The sequence below is a fragment of the Perognathus longimembris genome, chromosome 1 (genome assembly GCF_023159225.1).
Source record: "Perognathus longimembris pacificus isolate PPM17 chromosome 1, ASM2315922v1, whole genome shotgun sequence".
Classification (NCBI taxonomy): domain Eukaryota; kingdom Metazoa; phylum Chordata; class Mammalia; order Rodentia; family Heteromyidae; genus Perognathus; species Perognathus longimembris.
The window spans coordinates 29708830-29727383 of NC_063161.1; the positions used below are offsets into that span (position 1 = coordinate 29708830).

The following is an 18554-nucleotide window of genomic DNA, read 5'->3' on the forward strand; positions in this document are numbered from 1 at the left end:
TCAAGGGCTGATTAATTTGCTACTCTTTTTGACTCTCATTCTCCAATTCTTGTGCTGTTTTGGACCCAGAGTGGAATCCCAGCATTGAAAGACTTGATTTCTTTGATCTCTTATTAGTTTATAAACGAATAAGGAATAGTTTGTGCCAGGGGGCGGTAGTGGTTAAAGTAGAAAGTTGGAGGGGAGGAGAAGGAACCCTCTTCCTGTTTCTAGCTTCTGTCTGCTTTCCTCTAGTAATTATAGGCTGTGGCTGACATTCTACCACTTGAGCTATGCCCCCAGTCTAGACTTTTGCTGGTGAATTGGAGATAGAGTCTTTCAGACTTTTCTGCTTGGGTTAGCTTCAAACTCTGGTACACTAGATCTTAGCCTCCTGTGTAGTTAGGATTGCAGATGTGTACACATCATAGAGTATTGTGATATTGTGTTTACCTATCAGTCTGGGACTGGGCTGCAGCATGAAGTCAAAATCTAATACAAAGAAGGTATACTCAATGCATATTGAAAGGAGGGTGGGGAAGGAGTTTGCATTCTTCTTCTAGCCTTTGTGGTATGCATAGAATGCCGTGTTCTTGCCAGCCTTTGAAAATCGTTAAAACCATCTTGGTTTTAGTTCCACTCTGGAGAGTATATGACTTAGGCTTTGGAATTAAATCCCCTGAGTGTATCCTTAGGGGAAAGTGAAAAGCATCAAAATAGGCCAAGTGAATTGATGACAGAGAGGAATAGATGGTGAAGAACACTGTCCAGGAACAATGAGCTGAAATGACTAGATAGTCTCTAAGCATTGTTTCTCCACAGCTTCTGTATCGTCACAGTTTTGATGAAGAGGCTATTATTTAGTACAAGTTTTGTTTCTTAGTTATAATGCTTGAACTGCCCCCAGAAGTGTGTGTGTTCTTGATTTAACCACCATAGCCAGATAAGAAAAAGAGTTGAAAGGCGGCCACATCAACAGGAAATAAAACATTTTTATTTAATAGTGTATAATATGTTAAGTCATTTTTAACAACAATCAGAAAACTACTGTGGGATTCACTACACAAAGTGAAACAAAATTTAAACCACCTCATCAAAAAAAATGAAGGTAAAGTACAGCTAAAGTAGTTGGCTCGCGGGCCACGAGCCATATGGCAGAAGAAAACACCCCAACGTTTCTACAAGACACAGAAAAACCCACACATAGAAACACTCAAGCAGGCAGTAAGTATACACAAAGGCAACTAGGATCTTTCTAGGGCATCAGACTCTAACACTTTCCACAGCTTTGTCAGAAAGGTACATGTGGCTTCTCTGAGGATGAATCTTGGTCATAAAACAGGTCCAGTCAACCGACTCATGAAAGATGATATAGTACCAACTAATTCTATGGTGAAATCCCATGTTGGCAGTGTTGGAAGAGAAATATGTTAGTTGTACTTTAATGTAGGACATAATGTCTGATCGGTAGCTGGACCCTGCTTATTTGAAAGCGTTGTTTCATTGATAACAACTTAAAACTGAAACCAGTGAAATTAGATGTCAGTTTGTGGTATTTAAGGGATTGATAAAAGTCAACTTTCTCTCTTTGGTCGGATTTGGTCCTTTAACTTGGAAAGAATCTCCTTTGAATTTTATGTCCAAAGTGATGTTTAATCTCACACATGCATTGTGTACTTTCTATCATCTGTGTCATTTAAGAAAGAGAATACATCTCTTTAAGGAGCTATCTTCTTTCATCCTATGTGTTTGTTGCATTCATAGTTTGCTAAGATGGAGCCAGAAGACAAAGGGCTTCCCTCTTATTACATAAGGAGAGGAAAATGACAGGGTTCCTGGTTTTATTGAGAAACAGCTAACCCTATGTTTAAATTCTACCATTTTTCCCTCTGGGAATTCCCTTGAGTTTTGTCAGAAATTGGAGTGATATGCTAAAGACTGAATGTCTTAGGTTTCTTCCACTTTAGTTTGTGAGGTCAACTCACTTCAGGACATCACTACTCTTTGTGGCCTGTGAGTTAAAACAGGGCACAGAAGTGAGGGGGGGAAACGTGAAGCAGCGTACCCTCCTGGGAAGTGGATGCCTGTCTACCAGAGTGGGGACAAATATGGAAGAGTGCACAGTGCTTGACAAAGCTGTGGGTTGTACTCCATTCTGTGTATCTTTCTTGTCCTATGCACAGCTTTCCAGTTCTGAATTGGTCCTTTGTTAATGAGAACTGTTTGTGCTACACACACACATTGGGCAGTGCAGTAGAAGGGAATGGCAGTATTGTTACAATATCACTACGGAATAAGTTGAATGCTATCCATTGAGGAAACTACGTGTCTAAGCACACACGGCAGTCACAGTGTTACACAGAGCAGTCCTGTAAGACTCTTATGGAATGACTAGTAGCTTCATAATAGTGCCATTTACTACATAATAACAATGAAAACATTGAAAAACTCTTCCTAAATCAAGCATCTAGTGTACATAAGAGGTTGCTTCTTTTATCTAGAACTTGTTCTTGATTTTGTTTCACCTCTGTTTAAAGGACAAATTAAAACTTATTTAAGTAAAAAGAGCATATAAAAAAGATCACTAGCTGTCTGTTTTGGCTTAATTGAAGTGCATTCAGAACTATGGCTAATTCTTTTTCATTTTCATCTTTTGACGGGATTACAATACTGTCTGTTTACCACAAAGTAACTTTGTGTAATAAGCACAGATTGCTGTGTTAAAAATATTCTGCATTCCTTCTAATCTGGTTTTGTATAATAAAATATTTTGTTACAAAGTCTAGTTGTGCAAACCTTTTGGAATCATTATAGGTGTGAAATCTGGACCAGAATTCACGGAATGCACATTTTATAGAAATGTGATAACGGAGAGCTATTGTTTTCTTTTTAAATAGTCAGGCAATATTTTAGAAATGCTGACTTCTCAGCTTCTCCTCCCTCACCCCATCCCCAAACAAATGCATGTATCTCTTTCTCTCCCCCACCCCACCTTGCACTCATGCACACATACCACCACCAACAACCATTGTGGTTGTTGTTACTCTACATGCAGTAGTATGAGTTTATTGACTCCTGTTCAGTTGTCCCCTCAAGTATAAGAGTGCAGCCATGATTCTAGCTTTGTAGGTACATATGCTAATCTGCTTTGTGGCTATGCTTCCTCGATGTCAGCCTAGATGCTTGGTCAGATCATGCTATTTTGCCTGTGAAGGACTTCTACAAAATTGGATTCACCCACCAAATGTGGTGCAAGTGTCTCTTGGTACTCAAATGATGCAATAGAAAGCTCAGGTTTAAGTTGTCCTTTAAGATGTCTGTAAGTTGAACTGTACTAATGCCTTACAAGTTGGTATTTTTGTTGGAATGCAGACCATACTCTATTTACCATATAATATATTTTCAGCTCTCCTATATCTCATTCAATTTACATAGTTTAAAATAGAACATCTTATTAAAAACATCTAGATATACACAGATTAGGAAACACTTACAACATACAAATACACAAACTAGAAATAAATCTTTAGCATACTGGTATATACAACGGTGTGATACAATAAATAATTTCAGTCATGCTCTATCTACACATCATATTGCTTAAAAGAAGAGTTGATTTTGAGGGCAGTGGCAGGATGAAGGGCATAGGGGCTCTCAACACTTAAATTTGTGCAAATTAAATTTGAAGTACCACTGAATTGTGTTAGGAATGCATGGCTGGAAAAATGAAAGGACCCATATTACTGAGGTATTTACAGATACTGGCTAAAGAGCACTATGTGGGCAAATGCAGAAAGGCTTCTTTTTCCCTCTACTTCTTGACCGCCAGCATGGCATCCACTTCCTCCTCAACCTGTAGAGTGTGCCACTGGGCAATGGGTCGCCTGGGGTTAGCCAGCATGTCTGACCAGTGTCGCAGCTCTGCGCCGGTGCTGTTGTAGCCCACAAAGACTTTGCCGATGGCATCATTCTTGCCAATCTTGTCATAGTCCAAAACAGTTACCACCACTTGCACTTTCTGAAAGAGGACACAAAATGAAATACACATTACGTTGCTCGACGTCAAGCCCATGGAAAGCTTCTTTGGGATCTAAGAAACTCAACATAAGAAATATGAACCCCTAACTATCATAAGCAGGCTGAAAAGGACTAGAATATCAAAGCTGGAGTCTAATTCTTATGTTTCCACTGCTACATTTTTAGCACCGGCATCATCGCTGTCATTGCCACTCACAATTTAAATGCTAATTTTATTACACAGTTCACATTTCCCTACTTTCTTTATGATATCCGTTATTTCTTATTAATCTTGTTTGTATATGCATAAGGATGCCAGTAGCTAAGAGGTATTGCATCACCTGACTTAGATTGCATAAGGAATGAGTGGGTTGTTTTATAGGATCTGGATATCATCATTCATGCTGCCTGTGGCAAAATCTATGACCTCTAAATCTACAGTTGCCTCTGTCTCCTCAGTGAGAGCTACACCATTGTAATCATGTGCTATTATAACTTCATTTGAGATGCAATCACCAACATTATAACTAAAACTAATATGGGATTTCAGCTAATCATATGATAATTTTGAGCATAAAATATAGCATCATAGTGAGTGTCTTTAAAAAGTAGTCACTAAAAATTTCTTCCCTCAAGCTTACATTTTCTCAATGAACATTTATTAGCTACCACATATCCAGTATTGATATCAAGTGGATATAAACCTTTCACAAGGTTTACCTCAGTGACTTCAGCGGATTGTGTCATGTAATAATGACATTTTTTTTGATTGACCAAATATATGAAAGCCAGACCCATAGAGAATGCACTATTTACAAGCACATTTCAGGTCTTTTTCAAAGTAACGAATTTGCAGAGTCAGAATATGTGATAGATCCATTATAGAAAAGTGATATAAAATTAAAAGAGGAGATTGAAATAAAATAGATGCAAAAAGTTTGTGGTGAGACTTAAAGGGAACAGAAAATGATGATCCCATTGAGTTACAGCTCATCTGTGGACCTTGTGCTCTGAGTTATAGAACTAATGTACTGAGAGGGGTCACTAATGTAAATTTTCTGACCAAAGAAAGAAATCACTTTGGAATGCAGCACACTGGCAATAAAAGACAGGCTTCATTGTTAGGAATTTACCTACGCAATGGATGGTGTTTAGGACCAGAGCAGTGGAGTGTTGCAGTCATATTGCAGGGAATGGGATAAAGATATGATGCCCAAAGTGACAGGAATATTCAGGGTTTAGGAATAAATTGATTAATGGCCCTCTAGATGAAATATCCAGGGATTGAATTGCCAGTTGCATATATAGTTTATTTCTATATTTGGGGGTGGTACGGAGGTAAAATTTTTATATTCTTTGGGGAATCATTACATATTTCTTCTTCCATAATATATTCAGAGGATTCAAAGGAAATCTAAACTTTTGTTTTATCACACAAAACAGTTATTTTCTCTAAGGAAATTTAAAAAGTAGGAAAGCAGCATTTGGGGTAAAATAGGAACAAAAGATTGGCACAAGGAGCAGATAAAGAGGGATTCATCCAGAGGGCCACACTGTTTCTGTGCCTTATGCACTTGGCATTGAGCTCAGGTTCATTTGATCTCCTCAAAAACTCATACTTCAATTAAATTATGCCTGGAATCACAAAATCTGTTCTGTCTTAATGTGTTTCACTTTTAGTATATTTGTATTTTCTGAAATTTGTAGCTAGCATTTTTTTAGAGCAATACCTAAAATTAATAGCTCAAAGCAGGGAGATTACAATTTTCATTTTAATGCCCTGGTTTGTATTGTTTTATGGAATTAAAAAATAATATCAGGAGGTAATGATTTCCATGGTAATAAGGTCTTATGACTTAAGAATTCATTGGACACATACTGCAAAATAAATAGTTGGAAACAACTGATCTCTCAGGAGAAAACTAATGCCCCTGGGTCCAAGAGGAGATCCAGAATGCCAGGTTCAACTACTGAACAATTGACTGGGACCAGGGACTCAGTGTCTTCTGTAAGGATACTAATATAACATATTCAAAGGAAATAATTAAGTATGAATAGGGTACAAAGGTGAAGATATGTATGAAAATGCTTACATGAAAACTATGGACTAATGCAAGGATGGTGGATTCTCTAGTTATTTTAGATCATTTTAAACTGCCCTATATAAAAAAGTATATAAAGGCAGCACTATACATTTAAGGCTAAATAAACTGAAAGTACATAATATTTCTCAGTCACAGTAGTTGACCAACATACTTATTAGCCATTGGTGGGTTCCATATTGAGTATCCATGATATTGAGTATTGTGGATGATAACTATTTCTACAAACAGAAATTTCCATTGGCCAGTACTGATTTATGTGTCATCTCATTGTTGGACTTATTTCATAAAATGTTAATTTGGGAAGGTGATGACATTAGCATTGGGCATAATAATGTTTGATTCTTGTATTGAGTGCTCTTGAGCTAGGCTGTTCCAAATACTTTATGTATGCTATCATTTTAACATAAATTTTGCTACTATTCTTGTTTTATATGTGAGGGAATTCTAAGTTCTTACTTATGTATGAAATTGTGACCATAATGGTACCTTTTTCATAACGTTATTATAAGGATTAGATGAAATTATGTATGTGAGGTGCTTCACACACACAGCATACAACATTCCAACATATTATATTAACTTTCTCTATGGAATGAAAGTATGATTCATCCATTAGATGCTACATTCTAGACACAGATTAACAGTAAGTGAATAATTATGCATTGACTTTTGCTATTCTGGACCTTCAGATTGTCTCATGTTTTAGTTTCCTCTCTACTCTTCATTTCTCCTTTGTTACAGGCAAACTTTGATATCATTGAAAAATAGATTCACTTCAATTAGTTCATAAAGTATAAAAATTGTGTTGATTTATGCTATTGGATTCCTTGACACTTAAAGAATAGCAAGACTAGCCCATAATTATTGGATATGAACTTTGAATTCTGAGAGTCTCAAAATAGAGATGAGATGATATATATATATATATATACACACATAATATTATATATATGTGTGTATGTGTGTGTAATTTTCATTGGTCATGGGTCAAGAACTCAAGGCCTGGGTGCTGTCCCTGAGCACTTTTACTAAAAGTATTCTACCACGTTGAGCATAGCACCACTCCTGGTTTTCTGGTGGTTAACTGGAGATCAGAATCTCATGGACCCTCCTGCCTGGGCTAGCTTTGAATGGGAATCCTCAGAAGTCAGCCTCTTGAATAGCTAGGATTACACCAGTACCCAGCTCAATTCAAATGCTTTTAAATCCTTAAAATCACATGCTATCATGGTGGCTATTAACTAGCATATTGTTTTGAGTACATCAACCACAAGATCTTTTAGTAGGGTACTTCAGACCTTAACAACAACAAAAAATACTTAATTCCAGTTGGATATAGAAAGCTGAATTCAAACTATTAAAAATATATCCTTGGCATAATTTTTTCTGTTGTTACTTATCTTCTCGTAAAGACTCATGATGCTGCATATTTAGTATCAACCTCAGTATGTTTTCTTACTGTATTTTTTTTGTATTAGAGATATGATAAGAACTGTACTGAGGGTCTGTGAGTGAGCTGGGAAAGTTTGTTTTTTTCTTGGCTTTTCAACTTCATAGATGACCTTTGTGGATTAATAATGTTGTTCCATTGATTTCCTTTTTCTTCCTCTTATTTCTGCTCAATAGAAAACTAGAATTTTTTCTGATGAATCAGCATACACTGTGCTGTATGTTTTGTGACGTCCCTCTTCATCTAGCCCAGTCATCAAATGTGCATAGGAATAAAAATGGCAGCTCTAATGAAGGTCCTGGCACTAATAATTTATAAGGTCTCTGTGTACAACTTATGTGACCAGAAGGAATAAAATCTAGAGGAAAAATTTGTATCTGACATTACCTGGATTTGCTCAAAAGGAACTTCAAAGCTGAATGACTCATTGTAGTAGGGGTTCAGAGTATTCTTTTTAATTGTTGTCTTTTTCTTCTTCAGCCTCTTGCCATTTTGCATCAGATGAATCTTCACATAAGGATCTGAAAAACAGAAACAAAATTTTTAGGAGCTTAAAGAAACATAGTTAGACCATGATTTAGCTTATAAAGGACAGGCATGATGAGCATAGTGACGCATGCCTGTATCCCAGTGCTTAGGAGGTCAAAGCAGGAGGATGGTAAATTCCAGGCCAGTCTGAGCTTATATAATGAGACCCTGTGTTGGGGATTCAGTTTTGGCCTTGAGGGGAGGAAGGGCAAGGAAAGCTATCCCAAGATGCTGCCCTTCCTCCAGCCCTGGGGCAGTGTGGAAGCAAGCCACACCTCTCTGGGTCCGGAACCAGAAGGGGTGGCTTGGCAATCAGCCCCCCAACGTCTCCCCAGCTAGCACGTGTGCTCCCCTCTTCGTGGGCTTTGCCCTGGGGTGGTGCTATGGGAGTGACATTAGCCCATGAGGGGGTCTTAAGACAAGCTCACCAGCCTATCGCCAGCTCCTGGTCTATCACCCCTTTTCTCCTGATGTTACTATATTAACTGTTAGCCACTCCCCTATTAGATTTGCTGTTGAAGCTGTCTCCAAGACTCAGCAAATGTGTGGGTAAGGAGGGAGGAAAGGGGATCTCGTTTGGCCAAGTGCAACTGAGGCCTTCCCTAGCCCCCCACTCCACCCTGGCCTTGCCTGCTGGTCTGGCGCCCAGGGGAGAGGGTGAGAAAGGGAGCACAGATAAGAGAGTAAGCCTAGCATCCCCGCGCCAGGGGAGGCGAACCTAGCCCAGCAACCCTGTCTCAAAAACCAAAGCATAAATAAAAGACTAAAACCAAAAAAAGAGGGGAAATAAGGACTAAATATTTCCATGGGGTAAATAATTATATAACGATATAACATATATCTAGTATTTTTTTAAAAAATGTGAGCACTTTTAAAGGAAAAATTTCAAGTAACCCATAGGGTATGCTTTTTTGTGTATCATGGAAAATGAATATTTCAAGTTCATTTTTAAAAGGAGAACAGTGGTGTGTTGGTAAACTAAGTTTTTGGAAAAATGTCTCAACATGCAGCATTTGCAGATTTCTGTGGTGTATGTGTGCTTTGCCACGACTGATTTCAAGCCACAAACAGTTTAATAACCGGCTTGTGAAGTCTCTGAAACTCCAACAATTGGCTTTTGTGAGCTGGCAGAGAGTTTGTCCAAAGCACACCGATGTATGCGTAGAAAAACAACACAGAAGAAGACAGGGGAGCTTTTTCCATCCATTTATTCATTTACTCAACCAGTAGCAGTTGAGCTCCTTAGCTGTGATAGGAACTGGGAGAAGTGAGGAGAGTAGCCATGAACACAGAGACCATTTCTATCTTCACAATGGACCTGAAAATTTGTGTGGGGAAATGGATAAGAAGCTTATAAAGAAATGAAGTACACATGAAAGTATAAGTCAACAAGAGTGTGGTGGAAGAAAAGAGCAGAGTAGCGGTAAGATGGAGAAGAGCAGGGATACTTTCATGAGCAAAAAAGGGCAGGGAGGAGCTTGTTACACTGCTCAAATAAGGCCTCTCTATGGAGGTAAGCTGAGAGTTGAAGGTGGAAGGGAGCTATGTGTCTTTGTGTATATATGAAAGATATATGATGGGGAGTAGACAGTCACAGAGATAGAGAAAGACAGAGACAAATCTTTACACACAGAGAGACAGAGGTAGTCAAAAACAGAGATATAAAAGGGATGAATGTATGCATGCACACATGCACACACACACACATACAGAGTCACAGTCACAGAAGCAGACACAGAGAGAGAGACAGAGATACAGTCACGACAGAAACTGACACACGGAGAGCTACAGAACGAGAAATAGATCTACACACAGAGAGAAACAGAAAAAGATAGAGACAGAGACAGAGAAATAGGAGACATGGAAAGAGAGAGACAGACCTATACATACAGAAACAGAAAGAGGAAGAACCAATATATACAAAGAGAAAGAGAGAGATAAAGAGACAGAGAGACAGAGAAAAAGAAACAAATACAGAAAGACAGAGAGATCTATATACATAGAGACACACAAACACACACATATATCCAGAGCTTCTTTCAAGTGCTTAAGGAAAAAAATAGGCCAGTGTACACAGAGGAAAGGGGGTAAAAAGAGTCCCTGGGCATTTTCCCTGAAACCTCACTAGGCAAAAGTAAAATAAGAATCCAGTTACTGGAGGGGTGGGGTAGCTCTCATTACTAATGAATGAATGACATGCCTCAGGGCCCTAGGAACCCCTGTCTCTGACTGAGAGGGAAATCTTTCCATTGTTTTTCATGCACTTTCTCATTTCATATGTAATGTGTATTTATTGTTAAATACAGCGGAAGGCAATGATTAACAAAAAGACATAAAATCATCTAAAATAACAAACACTAAACCTTCAAGATACCTTTTCTCCTCTTTGAACATGAAAGGTTGGGAGAAATGCCCACACAGTTTTTAGAAAACTAAAGATTAAAAAAAAAGTTGTTTTGATCTCCTTCTCTCTCTCCTGCAGAAGACTATAACTCCTCAAGGACAGAAACTTTGCCATATTTACTATCAGAATTCATTAAAATAGTGGTTGGTACACACTAAACATGTTGGAAGACACTGGGATTGAACTCAGGACTTTGCACATGCTAAGAATATCACTACCACAAGCTGCTACACCCAGCCCCATATGAACTTTTTGTTGAATAACTAAGTGGAATTTATCTAGGGCCTCAGAATCAGGTCTTCTAAATTTCAGTCCAGTCTTCTTTCCATTGTCTTAGAGTGAACATTACTTAAAATACATGTGCTCTGGGGACTTTTCAATTTCAGTATCATCCCAAGTCTTCAATTGTTTTCCTGTTTTCTCTGTTCTTCTCCATTTTCATCAGCTCTTTGACTGGCTTCATTTCCTAAGTGTTCTCTAGTTTGTTCATTGCACTGAACTCTGGTCTCTTTGAAGAAGGCTCTAATCCCTTGCCTTGCTCATGAGTAACTTTTTCTGAGATTTATATTTCACTTTTGTCTCCCTAACTTCTGACTGTGTTGTCAAAATGGAAGTCTACCCAGCTCACGATGAGTCATATCTATGTGGGGAGAATACACAGATTTTTTTTTTTTTAAAGCAAAGATCATTTCCCCTGCAAAGTTTAGCCTTTGTTTTTAATTCCTTTCTGTTCCAGGGATTGTTGGTCAAAGCAAATCCTTATTGGTTCCCAGTTCCTTAGTGACTTAGAAGTCCTGATAAAATAGATTATGATGAGACCTGTTAATGTTGCTATTGCTTTTCCTGAGGTTCATGGCATGTAACTATCCCTTAGGTTTTTGGAAGCCTGTAAATATCTCAGCAAAATATCCAAGCAACAAAACTGGCCCACTAGCCTCAGGCATCTGTGTCTCTGTGGCTTGTGGATTCTTTCTGTTTCCCAAAGCAAGCACTCATGGAAATCTCCCTTCTCCAAATACTAACAACTCTCATTAAACACCATTTAGATAATCCCTGTTATCAGCAAAACAGGCATGAGGTTTTCTATGCTTCACTTCCTTTGTGTATTTATCTGAAAAAAATAGTAGTCTCGTTTTTAAACTTTGGAAGATAGAAAGATCTCTCTTTTTTTACTGATGTCTGATGGTCAGTTTTCAGAAAAATCATAAAGTGACATCAGAAAGAAGATTCTGAATGCTCAATAAAAAACAAATGGACGTCTTGGGTCCTTTGGTTTAGTTACCCACGTGTCACACTGCCATCCTTCACACACTGTCAGGCTTTTTGCTTGAAATCAGGCTAGCTGGACTTTCCTTTCTGTCATAATAGCTATTCAAACTCGAAGGTTTATCCAGATGATATAACTTTCAAACTTACATGTTGACAAGCCTTTTTAACATGCTAAATTGGGATTTTTGCTCTTATTATTCTTAATCATGGTATGCAGAAGAACAGCTCTTCCAAAGATGTCACATTTAATCCTTAGAACTTGCAAGTATTTAATATGGCAAAAGGGACTGTGCAAATGTGATTAAGGGTAAGGACTTTGAGATGCGATTATCCCAGAGTATTCAGGTCCTAGTCACATTAGTATTTGAAAATAGAACCTTTCCTGGATACAGTCAAAAGAGATGTGACAATAGAGGAGCTAGAGACATGCTACCTTGCCCCCTTTGAAGAATGAGGAAGGGGCCACAAAGCAAAGGGGTGTGGATGGCTTTTAAAAGACAGAAAAAAAGGCTCACCTAAAGCCTCTGATGGGCATCTTTGTTTTAGCCTAGTGAGAAATGTGCCCGATTTCTTTTGCAAAATGATTTAAAAGTTAGCTTTTTGTTTGACAAATAAAAATGATAGATATTTATCATGCACAGTATAACATGTAAAAACGTGTATAGACATGAAGTGGTTACAATCGAGCTAATAAATTTGGAGGGTATCATCTCATATGCTAATTCTTTTGTGGTAGGAGCACTTAGTGTCTATTAACCATTTTCAAAGATATGAAAACTCTGTTATTGAAACTATAGTTGCCAGGTTTTACAATAGAGCTTTAAAACCTATTCTTTCTATCTAATTGAATGTGTCAGATTTTTCTCACCTATGGAGCTATGCGATAATAAGTATGTGTTGTTTTATCACTAAGTTTGTGATAATTTGTCACAGCAGCAATAGAAAACTAATAAAACTATCAAGTTTGAAGAGAGGATTCTAGTGCTTAGCAATGTGTAAGTATGAGTCAAGTTTTAATTGATATAGAACATGATTGTTTTTGGTAAAACCCCATACTCTTTCTACTCTTGTGAAAATGATTATACTTATCTTGAAGACAGAAGCCATCAGTTTGCCCTTTTAATAAAAAAAAGAACAAAACATGACATCTAAATATAATAATACATACATTTTGGGGGTTCCATGATGAAATTAGTAAAATTAGATGAAATGTAAGCTGAAGATGATTTATATAAGATTTGAAACAATAATACTCCTGTATATGTCCATGCTACTTTATAGATTATATATGTTATATATGTTTATAGGTTGTATATGTTATTATTCATGTATGTATATAAGATATACGTTTTACATATTTTACACATATAAATATATTGAAATATTTTTAGTCCTACAACAATCACAGTGAGGAAATTAGGTCTAAGAGAGACTGATTTTCTTCTCCCCATCCCCCCTCAAGAACTCAATTCCAAATTTCCTGTCTTCAAGCCTTCTGTAGTTGCTGGGGAGACAGTTTATGTAGTGCTTACAAGTACAAATGTTATACCCAGACTAACTTGGACCTTGACTCTACTTCTCACATCTGTGTGGTCTTGAACAAGTTATTTAAACTCTTTGTGCCATGTTGCCTTTAATTATAAGGGCTCAGGAATGATACCAACTAGTTCATAGAGCTGTGACGATTAAATTGTGTTAGAGCATGGGAAGTGTGTCAAAGCGTGTCTGCCTCATATTGTTAATTAATGTGATAGTTTGGTGCAAGTGGTAGCATCTGAGGCAGTGTCTGTGGACCAGACTCTCCTCCAGCTCACTTTGCTGACCTCGTGCCCACCCTTAGCTAGTGTGGAAAACTCTCCTTTGTTACAGAAGTCAGATAAGCTCTCCTCATGTCAATTCATTTCTGCAATGTAGGTAGACGCACTCTGAGCAATGGGTTCATTCATGAAGAATGTAATTGTGTATGTGGTTGAAGAAAAAGGAGAAGCTTCCTTTTATTATTGACTTGTGAGGTTGTCTTGTAGGATGAGATAGGAAATCAATTCAATATCCTGTGTAGTTTTCTTGAAGTCAGTAGATTAAATTACACATAGCTGAAAAAGCGAACCTCAGAGATACATGTACAATCTAATTATCTGGGCTTTTGGACAGCTGGAATCAAAAGTATGACTTATTGAGTCTTCCTTCCAGATTCTGGAGCTAGCTGATATTGACACATTGGCTATGGTATGTATGAAATACCAACTTTCCTTATGCTGCTGAAAATTTGGAAATAGATAGAGAAAAGGAATCCTTGAGCATTGAGGCTTGTTTTGGTTAGGAATGACTTATTGTCTGGTTGAAGTCATATCTCTATTTCTCCATTTTCTGAACTTGCCTATTGTGTGAACATTTTATTATTTGAACTTTTCTTTTAAATTTTCTTATCTATAAAATTCCTTCCTCCCTCCCACCTTCACTCCTTCCCTCCCTCCCTTCCTCCTTTTTCCCTCCCTTCCTCCCTCACTCCCTCCCTCCTTCCCTCCCTCCCTTCCTTCCTTCCTCTCTTCCTCCCTTGCTTCTTCCTCTCTTCCTCCCTCACTTCTTTCCTCCTCCTCCTCTCCCTATTGCTCATTTTTCCTCTTTTCCTCTTTCCTTTCACAGTTTCTTATATAGAGTGAGAGAGAGGTATTCATTGTATGAAATCTACACTATAGTAATATAATTTGCCAAAACATTTATTTTACTTGGCCATTAAGGTAGTAGAGGAGGATTGGAACATTGACTCTGCCATGTAAGAAGGCAACAGAGGGTCCCAGGATGGTGATCAGATGAGTGTTTTTTGGTTTCACTAGCTGTTTCTGAAGATGAAAAGGCAGTTAGTTGTAGTGCTGTCAGTTGAGAAGCCCCTTTTGAATATAAGTCATGAGGTGAACAAGCTATGGTCTTGTCTCATTATTTTTATTCATTGTGTCTACACTCAAGTGTTAAATTTGAGTGAATGATTCTCACATATATCTCTCATAATAATGTAGAAGTTTGCTCTCTGAAGGGCTCTGTCTAATAACCAATTTCTAGCAGATTGATCCAGCTCTGATCCTTCAATCTTTACCTCTTGGTGGAATGATTGCTCGTGTCTACATAGTCCTCCACGTACTGCATCTCATCCTTCCACTTGACCTCCACCTAATCTTCCTAGGTACACTAAGTTTGTCTTCCCCCTTTGGCCAGGGAGTAAGAAGGCTAATGACAATTACTTACATGTCTATATCCTGCTGTTCTAATTTCTGTGCTTCCTTGTAGCCCCACCATGTTGGACAAAGACTTGGTTGGTTTGATGAGTTTGTCTTCGCGGAATGGAAATAAGGAGGTCGGTATGGAGGATCAAAAGATACCCTGGAGGTTTTGTCTCTTCTAGATAATTCTTGATAACTATTCCTCGTACCTTATCTTTTTCTTTGAGCATGAGTTAATAGGTCCTTAGTTTCTCCTTTCCTCTGACCTAAAACCCTTAAGGACACATTTTTATTTTATGAGCTTCTTATATCTGATATTATTCTAAAATACATTCAATAGGATTTTTTTCTCTGCTCTCCTTTTCTCAGTCATTCTACTAACAAACCTTATGCTCCAAAGTTAATGCTACCTTTGTTAAAATTTCTGACCACAGGATCAAGCACCAGAACGTAATGTCTTTACCAACACTGATGTCAATGGATCTAGCTCCCCAAAAGCAAATAGAGTGGAGGGAAATTAAAGAGCTAAGTACATAATTTACTGAGTAACTACTCGATTACAGAGACTCAGTGGAAAACTTTTACAGAAATGTAAGGCAGTTCATGTTCCATAATACAACCCACAACCTCCCCAGTTCTTCTCTGATCATAACACACACAAACTCCTGAGATCATTCTCTCCCCTTTAAGCCTAATTTGTATGATTCCAGCTTCTGGGATCAAGGTATTACAAAATCTTAAGACTACCTTGGATTTTTTTCTCTATCTCCCACAAATAGCAATCACACTGACATTTTTTTCATTTGTGTATGTTTTATATATTTTTTTGGTTTTGGTTGTTATTTTCTTCCTTGCTCATCATTGTCACTTCTCAAGATCAGAAATCCAATCTTTCTTTTGCAGTTCTTTCCACACTTTCAAAAAGTATTTCATATATGTGTCAAGACTTATTTGATCATGAAATCTTCATTAAACATCTTTACTGACTTCATATCCAAACTCCACTATAGTACTCACATACATATAAATAAATATATTGAAATATTCTGGTGAAATATATATATAGTACTCACATACATATAAATAAATATATTGAAATATTCTGGTGAAATATATATATAGTACTCACTTATTTCATCAGAAGTCTTCATTAAATATTTTACTGACTTCATACCCAAACTCCACTATAGTACTCAGAGTCCCAGCCTAACTTGCCTTTTGTTCTCTGCAAACCAGATGATGTACTTATGGTACATAGTCTGTTTTTCACAGGGAGTTTTAAATGTGGTGTCTTGGAACTGCCTGTCCTTAGTTTGAAATACTCTTTCTTTCTTTTCCTGTCTTAAGTTTGGTTTAAAAGTCACATCTTCCCTGAAGATTTTCCTGATGACTTTTTCTCAATCAGAATTTTCAGACAAATCTTTCTTTGCCCTGCAGCTCTTTCTTTTGTACTATCTTGTTTTTCTGGTGTCATACGACTTCTGTGGTACTCAAAATAACAAAAACAACATTCCTGTGGGAAGATATGTTTCTGAATTCAAGGTAAGAGCTTCAAGATCAACTTTCGGATGGCTATTTACTTGTAAAAGGGGAACTTCCTCCATTACTATTCTATTCTATACTATACTTTAATACCTTAGAACATTGTCACCCTCTTCATCCCTTAGGCAACTCTAATGTCAAATTATGCTAACTTCATAGAAATATAATTGCCAAACAGCTGGCTATAAGCAATGATCCTTTTGTGTGAGATATAAAGAAGCCACTAAAGGATTTTGTATTTACAAGGAGAACTAGAAAGCAGCAGTTCAACGCAAAATAATGCAAGATGCCTGCCATTTTCATTTTGACAATTTTGCATAATGATACTGTCTTCTTTCTTAACTACTGTGAGGACTGTGGGCCCTGGTGACCATGTCCTTTCCATTTCAGCCAAACACTTCCCTTGATCACAATTAGACTTACTGTAGCTGTTTTGTTTAATCCCTTTAGAGCTAATTCCTGGGTTCTGAATAACTTCAGGTGCTCTTTTATCCTTATTCTTTGAATAATGATTCACTGAACTTCAACTTACAGCTATGGATAAAGCTAAAGTGATAATTACATTGTTTAGGGCTCTGACCTTCAGGTGGTTGACAACCTATTTTGAGACAGTGTTAATTAGGAGGTTTACATATTGGCTTATCAGATGGAAAAGTTTACAAATGTGCCTGCCTATGTGGCAGAGATTATGGATGCCCCTCAAATCCCTTTCCCCCTTTTTTGTTATTATATTTAATGCTAGATCCTTTCAAGTTTTACTTGGGGTCCAGTTTCTCCAGCTAGAATTTTTTTGCTCTTAGATTGTCTGTGACTCACTATGGATGAATGACTGTCCTGTTAGGTGTGAGTGGTTCACCTTCATAGCATGTCCTTCAAATAGCGGTCTCAACAAAGGAGGGGATCTGGAAACATTTGGAGACATTTTTATTGTGATAACATGGAGAAGTGGGATGCTATAGATATCTAGGGACAGAGATCAAGGAATCCTCTAAAACATCCTGCAGCTTATAAAACAGATGACACCAGAAAAGACTGTCCAAGTTGTCAATAGAGCTGAAACCCATTAGCTTTCCTTTAAAATAAGGACTTACTGTGTTCACTCTTCCTTTTTTTTTTTTCTATTTGTAACTGAAATATGGATGTGATGGTAGAGTGATGGAACAGCTTTACATGAAGATAATAACCTAGAGTATTTCAGAACAAGGCAGGATGAACCCTAGATGATCTAATAGCCTCAAACGCTCCCCCACCCCTGCCCCACCCCACCTTGGCTACTCAGCTACTTGAATACTTGAAGAAGATAAAGAATGAAATCCTGTCTTTCTGAGTCCCAAGTTTACTTTGATTGCAGTAACATAGTCTAAATGCTTATTCTGTTTTAATCCCTGTGCTAAAGTAAATATGATGAACTTGGTTGGCTTAGACATGAGTTATGTTTAAATATTCAATTTAGTTTGGAGAGCCAAACAGATTTACTTATGGACTTGGGAGTAGTATCAACTCCACTCAAAGCTCAAGGTAAGAATAGAACAATAGCCTCATTCCTTATCAGGAACCAGGGTTCCTGATACAGAAAGACAGGGAGATGGAAATGAGAACAAACAATTGGAGGTTTACAGAGCTTTCAAGTAGGATTCCATCTCTGCCTAAACTTGGAAATGTAAATATACTTACTTGCCAAGAGACACTTCCCTCCCACATTCTATCAAATTCTTAGGAATGAACAGTCAAGTACTTGTATAACGCACTCAAGTGCAGAGACAGCAGAATTAAAACATGATGGATTCAGAACTCAGACTTTTTTTTTTTTGCCATGTATAGTGTTTTCTCCTTCTGCACTTACCAAGAAAGCCTTATTTCATCAGTGAGCCAATCATTTAACTGTATACAATAATTAAATAGTAATAAGCTTCACAAGACAAACAATTTCCATGAATATCACTGGTAGTTTCATCATATTTACTTGAGGAAATCTTTATAAATAATTTATAAGTACTTAGAGGAAACTACATTAAAGAGTTTATGTTTTTATAGTTAAAATATTT

At 37.4% G+C, this 18554-nt stretch overlaps 1 protein-coding gene across 2 annotated transcripts in view; it reads right to left on the reverse strand.

The window, feature by feature from the left end:
* Nucleotides 1-3341: 3341 nt before the first annotated feature.
* Nucleotides 3342-18554, reverse strand: part of Syt1 (synaptotagmin 1) — a 182475-nt gene continuing 167262 nt past the window's right edge. The window contains exons 7-8 of one of the 2 annotated variants that reach the window (XM_048359105.1): nt 7939-8072; nt 3342-3997 (exon numbers count right to left, since the gene is read on the reverse strand). In XM_048359105.1, coding sequence (XP_048215062.1) covers nt 3791-3997; nt 7939-8072 — 341 coding nt within the window. In that variant the 3' untranslated portion in view covers nt 3342-3790. The remainder of the gene's footprint in view (nt 3998-7938; nt 8073-18554) is intronic. The other variant, XM_048359114.1, reaches the window with a different exon arrangement.